The sequence below is a fragment of the Rhinopithecus roxellana genome, chromosome 8 (assembly GCF_007565055.1).
Source record: "Rhinopithecus roxellana isolate Shanxi Qingling chromosome 8, ASM756505v1, whole genome shotgun sequence".
Taxonomy (NCBI): domain Eukaryota; kingdom Metazoa; phylum Chordata; class Mammalia; order Primates; family Cercopithecidae; genus Rhinopithecus; species Rhinopithecus roxellana.
In genome coordinates, this window is record NC_044556.1 from 16,294,615 (window position 1) to 16,301,090 (window position 6,476).

At 59.8% G+C, this 6,476-nt stretch overlaps 1 protein-coding gene across 2 annotated transcripts in view; it reads left to right on the forward strand.

Moving 5' to 3' along the window:
* SIN3B (SIN3 transcription regulator family member B) overlaps positions 1-4,588 on the forward strand; it is a 53,741-nt gene extending 49,153 nt beyond the window's left edge. For both annotated transcript variants that reach the window (XM_030935773.1, XM_030935774.1), the window contains 5 exons: positions 328-501; positions 759-851; positions 1,810-1,904; positions 2,455-2,662; positions 2,768-4,588. In XM_030935773.1, the coding sequence (XP_030791633.1) occupies positions 328-501; positions 759-851; positions 1,810-1,904; positions 2,455-2,662; positions 2,768-2,998 (801 nt within the window). In that variant the 3' untranslated portion in view covers positions 2,999-4,588. The remainder of the gene's footprint in view (positions 1-327; positions 502-758; positions 852-1,809; positions 1,905-2,454; positions 2,663-2,767) is intronic.
* Positions 4,589-6,476: the final 1,888 nt, after the last annotated feature.

Here is a 6,476-nt window from a genome sequence, read left to right on the forward strand (position 1 = left end):
TTTGATCTGGTCTGGTCTGGTCTGATCTGATCTGGTCTGGTTTGGTTTGATCTGGTCTGGTCTGGTCTGGTTTGGTCTGGTTTGATCTGGTCTGGTCTGTTTTGGTTTGGTCTGGTCTGGCTTGGTCTGGTTTGGTTTGGTCTGGTCTGGTATGGTTTTGGTCTGGTCTGCCCTGGCCTGCACACAGCCTGTCAGGCTGGTCTTCATCCCTGTGTCATGCAGTCTCCATTCTGACTTGTTTCTGGCCTTTGCCAACTTCCTCTGTGGGTGAGATGGGGGCTCCTGCAGGAGGCAGGGTGGCCGCACCACCTGCTTTCCTCCCGCCAGTTGCACCACCTCGTGAGCGACGACGTCTGCCTGAAGGTGGTAGAGCTCTACCTGAATGAGAAGAAGCGGGGTGCCGCCGGTGGGAACCTGTCCTCCCGCTGCGTCCGTGCCGCCAGGGAGACCAGCTACCAGTGGAAGGCCGAGCGCTGCATGGCCGATGAGAACTGCTTCAAGGTGAGAGGAGGCCTGGGGCTGGGAACAAGCCGGGAGGCCCGGCCACTCACTCAGCTCTGGACTCGGTCCTGGGTGGACCCTGGTTCAGCGGCTGGGACGTCGGCCCTGCTGCAGAGCCCATGAGGTACCATTGACCTACAGGAAGCGTCAGGGCTTTGGAAGGGTGGCAAAGGCGGGTGGCAGGTGGCCTTGCGAGCCTGCGCTGTGCCAGCTGGGCTGTCCCAGCAGTTGAGGTTGTCGGCATCCCTGCTTCCCAGGTGATGTTCCTGCAGCGCAAGGGGCAGGTGATCATGACCATCGAGCTCCTGGACACTGAGGAGGCCCAGACGGAGGACCCTGTGGAGGTCCAGGTGAGGCCCTGGCCCCAGTCCGTGCCATGCACACCAGGGAGCGCCTGAGGGCAGCAGCATGTGGCTCCCACCAGCCAAGTGCAGGCTGCGCAGCATCCAGAGATCCTCCCTCTGCAGGCAGCAGGCTCTCCTTGAGGCCTGGTGGGTGGGGTTGCCTCCCTCCCTGCTCCCCCCCTGCTCTCTTCTGTGCCCCCTCTCCAAAGAGCAGAGCACTCCTCCTGAGCCAGCAGGTGCGTCCCAGGGCAGGAGGGGAGGCCACCTCTCCCTGGCCCCTGACTCCCATGCAGGGCATCCCTGTGGCTGACCTCTGCACCTCCTGTGTCAGGGCTGCATCCTGATCCTAATCCCCAGCAGAGGAGCCACCTGGCCCCAGCTCCCAGTCACAATTTTTGTGGGGACAGATGTTTCCTGCTCACCTCCTGCATCCTGGTGACAGTGAGGCATTGACCCGTGTGCGTCCCCAGGGTGGTCACTGGGGCCTGCAGCTCCCGGCACCTGCCGGCGGGTCCAGTGTGTGTGCACATTACTCAGCTGGCCAACTCCATTCATTTCCTGGGGCTGCCACCGCAGTGACCACAAACCACGTGACTTCAAACAACAGAAGTCTATTCCCTCAACGTCCTGGGGGTCAGCAGGTCCACAGCCACAGTGTGGGCCAGGCCATGCTCCCGCCAAAGGTTCTGGGACAGATCCTTCCTGCTCTTCCAGCTTCTGGGGGCTTCTGGCACTCCTCACTGTGGCCTGTTTGTGGGAGTCCCGCTGTCTCTGGGTCCTCTGTTGAGAGCTATAGTCTGGGGGGGTCTCTGTCAGGGATCGGAGTCCTCCGCAGCGGCGCTCCTCATGCTCTGGAAATAGGGGGCACAGAAGCCCTGTGAGCTCTTGAACTCAGGGTCTAGAGTGAGAGTGGCCATGGCCCTGCTGTGGGGGCGTCACGGGCTGTGTCTCTCCCTGTCTCCAGCACCTGGCTCGGTACGTGGAGCAGTATGTTGGGACCGAGGGCGCATCCAGCTCACCCACCGAGGGCTTCCTCCTGAAACCCGTGTTCCTGCAGAGGTGAGAGGCCCTGAGATGCATGCTCCGTTCCTTCCTGTGGGCCCAGGGAGTGTCCCCTTTGTCCTGACGGCGGCTGGACCATGGCACATTCTCTTGCTGGGAGCACTTAGTAGGCACCTGCTGTGTGCTGAGGTGGGCCCTGCCCTTTTGCGGCTTGTGATTTGCAGAGGAGGGATTAGTAACCCCAGGACGATGAGGGGTACGAGGAGAGGGGCCAACCCCACAATGTGACAGTGGGCAGAAGAGCGGATGCCCGGCCTGAAGGGAGACGCTGCCAGAGCTGGTGGGGCCAGGCCAGAGGCGGGCGGCTGTTGCAGGACCCTGGACCAACTCAGGTTGGGCTAGGATGCCGCCTCTGGGACCAGTGGGGGCCGCTGGTGGTGTTCAGATCTGGAGGCGTTTCTTGTTGTTTCCGTTTGCTTTTCTGTGGACCCCTGGGAGGTAGCACATCTTCTGATGGTCCCAGGCCTAGGGGCTTCCCAGCCTGTAGATCCTCCTCCCACGATGCCGAGAGCCAGCCAGAGTCCATTCCACCTCCTCTTGCCCCCAGGAACCTCAAGAAGTTCCGCCGCCGGTGGCAGAGCGAGCAGGCGCGGGCCCTGCGCGGTGAGGCCAGGAGCTCCTGGAAGCGGCTGGTGGGCGTGGAGAGTGCCTGCGACGTGGACTGCCGCTTCAAGCTCAGCACCCACAAGATGGTGTTCATCGTGAACTCCGAGGACTACATGTACCGTCGCGGAACGCTCTGCCGGGCCAAGCAGGTGCCAGGGGAGGCCTGGGCTGCCCCTACACCCCCCTCCTCACCCCAAGTTCTGGGGCCCTGGGGGTCCAGCCCTCAGCCGCCCTGACACCGGCCTCTCCAACAGGTGCAGCCCCTGGTCCTGCTCCGCCACCACCAGCACTTTGAGGAGTGGCACAGCCGCTGGCTGGAGGACAACGTGACAGTGGAGGCGGCCAGCCTGGTGCAGGACTGGCTGATGGGTGAGGAGGACGAGGACATGGTACCCTGCAAGACGCTATGTGAGACGGTGCACGTGCACGGCCTGCCCGTGACCCGCTACCGCGTGCAGTACAGCCGCCGCCCGGCCTCACCCTGACATGCCCTCGGCCTTGGTTGCATCAGGGCCGTTTTCTTGAACGACCTGAGAGGCATCTCCCAGCCCCTCTGCTGCCGGACAGCGCACTCCAGGGCAGGACGCCGCTCCCGGTCTCCTGTGGGCCTGCCGTGTGCCAAACCTGAGCTACCTGCACCCGAGCCCTGGGGCTCAGCCCCACCACAGGGGCGGGTGGACGTGCTGGCCGAGGAGCAAGCAATCACGTTTGCGTCCCCGTCCGTCACATGTGCCAAATCCCTGGCAGGCGGGTAGCCCCTGCCCTGTGTTCTTACCGTGCTGGAAAAGTCACAGGTGACAGCCCTCCTGAGGCCTGCACTTCGGAGGGGTCCATGTCCAAGAGACCCTGACAAGGAAGGAGTTGAGCCCTGGGTAGGCTTGCTTGAAAAGTGAGTCCTTCCAGAATATTCTCAGAGCTGCCAGAAATGTCACCTGAGGGTTTGGGCATCAGCTCTGCCTGGCTGGTGTTCAGGCCCTCAGTCACTTTGGAAGTGAGAAGAACCCTTTAGCCAAACCTTTGGGATCCCACTTTGAAGTCAAGACCTGGAGCAGGTGGGCAGTGCCTCGGGAGACCCCACTCTGGATAAAAGACACCCAACCCCAACTCCAGCAGCTGGACTCTGGGCCCACAAGGGGAGGGACCCCAGCCAGCGTTCCCGCAGAAGTGTTCCCGCAGAGCTGGCACCACCCCGCTGTGGGGCGGCGGGCCCAGTCGTGTTCACGCAGTGGGTACCCTAGGTGTATGTGTATACACGCACAGATATTTATTATTTTCGCTCTTAGTGGTTGTTATTTCTGCAGCAGCCAAGTCCCGCAGCTCCCTGGGGCTGAGATCTCCCTTTGTGGAACTCTGAGAGCTGCCCTGACAGTCCCACCCACCGCCCAAGGAGCCCCATCCGCCTGCCTATCCCGGGACCCACATGGCCACTCCAGGGATCGCTATTATCCTTTTGTGAGGGGCTGAGGCAACTGTCCCATGAAGGCATCCAAGGCTTTCAGTGCCAAGAATCCCAAGTGACTGGGGCTGGGGATCGGTTTTCCAGGCCTCTCTCCCCCCACTGGGAGAGCCCCTGGCCCTGGCCCCTGTGCACCAGTGGGCCCAGAATAACCGCCACCCTTGCCGTCCTGCAACAGCTGGACTCCAGTTTCCAGGAAGTGGAGATGCGTTTCTAGAAGTTCCCTGTGGAACCTGGAGGCTCCGGACGCCTTTGACTCCAGGCTGGGCGATTCCGAGGCCGACCCGTCCTCCTGGGATCCCCGCCCCCGCTCCCCAAGTGTCACGCAGGCACTTCGTACGCGTCCCGGTTTTCTAAGAAGGGAACTTGCCATCAGGATTCCTGCACCAGGCTCACGGTCGTCTCGGGCAGAGCCACGTGGGCGCTGGGTGCAGCCGGAGACCCCGCCGAGCCCCTCCTTTCGGTATTCCCATCCCCGCATGCTTCTAGGGAGCGCCTCTTTTCCGTTCTTGAGGAATTTCTGTTCTGGGGCTTGTCCTTCCTTTGCAGCTGTTTTGAATGTAGTTTTCCTTTTCTATTTATTTGCACATTAAAGTTAAAAATTGAATATTGACATCAAGCCATGAGGTTATGTTGGTCTCTTCCTGCGAGAGCCTTGCTGACTTCCTGCCACCAGGTCAGTGGGCGGGACCCATGGGAGCAAGGGGTGGCTCCCACCCGGGCCCAGGGGAGTTGAAGCCCACCTCGAACCAAGATCATCTCACACCCTGCACCTGCACCACCACGACATGGGAGTGTCTTCTAGAATATTCTTTCCCAACTCCATATGCACATTTAGTGGGAATTAGAAGGGTCTCCTTCACCCGAGTGTCTCTCATGCAGAACCCAATTTAAAGATCGTGGTGTTTTCTCTAAGCTTCCCATGCCCAACCTGTCCATCTAGGCCTGCGCCTGCCCACCCGCCCCACACGACCACCCTCCATACTCCCTGGGGCCCACCCACCTCCTGGCTTTCACCATCATTTTCTCCTCATCTCCTGCCCTGTGTCTGTGTCCCAGGCCCCACACCTGCCTCCGGATAGCAGAAGCCCCCAGCTCTGCTATGTCCCCTGGCTGACACGCCTAGAGGGTTCCGAGGCAGAAGTGGCCAGCCCCTCCCCTTCAGTATGGGCTCTTCCATCCTCTGCAGGGACTGTCCCAACCTCTCTGAGGGGCCATAGCTGCCTCCCAAGGACCCATGTGCTCCCTGCACACTTGAGCTTCCCTGGCAGTTCTAACCCCTCCCCCACCAGAGGGTCAGGGCTCCCGGGGAGTGTGGCAAGCCAGACTGGAGGCTGCCCTGTTTGCTTCTGCCTCAATCCCACAGCTGGGGATGCCCAGGGTCCTCTCTGGGCCCCCAGACTGGCTTTCCTTGGTCAGAAGTGCTGCAGGGACTGGAAAAGGCTGTGCTTGTACCAGGAGAGCGAACAAAGAGCAGATCTCCAAGGTGGCCCCACCCTGAGGGGTCCACTGCCCTCAAGTAGGCAGGGCCCGTGACCTTGACAAGGTGATATGACATGAGATGAGAGAGGTCCCTCGCTGGCCCTGAAGATGTCTCCACTGTGCTGGGGAGGGGACCCCATGGCAAGGGACAGAGAGTGGCCTCCAAAAGCCAAGTGGGACCTCAGAGCCACCACTACCACCAGGACCCAAATTCTGCCCAAGTCCACCTGAGCCCAGAAAAGGCCCCCGAGCAGCAGATAAGGACACAGCCCAGCTGACACCTTGATCTCTGCCTCATTTGACCCTGAACCAAGGGCCCCAACCTGCCAGGCCGGACCCCTGACCCACGGAGAGGCGAGGTCATAGAGGCGTGTGGCTGTGAGCCTGTTCATTACCCAGAGATAGAACAGCAGCGTTAATAAAGCCGCTGTGTGTCCAGCACTTCCCCTTCCACCTCCTTCAAGTATGTGGAGGTGGCTGAGGGTCTCAGGAACCCCTACTGAGGGGGGAAATTAAAGAAAAAATTAAAAAGAGAATCTTTCCTGTATTAGGCTGACTTGTCCCAGAGGCAGCAACGGGCACAGCCCAGACCCAGCAAAAGTCTTAGTAATACTAAGAAGCCAAGACACAAAGGAATGTGCTCTGGAGCCTCTGCCAGCACTCCCTCAACACAGGGAGAAGAAAAAAGATTTTCCTTTGTTTTAGGGTATGAGTTTATAGATTCCTGTTCTCTGTAACTAGTGACTTCAAGTATTCTATCTAAGCAGTGAAGGTCATAAACCATGTGAGCAGGCCCGAGATATAGCCACCTGGGTGCCACAGTGATGGCTGTGGAACAAGCCATGCTAGGCACTAGGGCAAACCTAGATAATGGCCATCTGGGTTGCACAGCAAGAGTCACGTGTAATCCTGAGTTATGAACCTGTTACAATTTGATGAACTGTCTTTGTCCTGCCTCTGTATCCCTGCTTTCACACCACTGTAAGCCTGCTTGAAGCTAACCCACCCCGTTTTTAAAGTGCGTG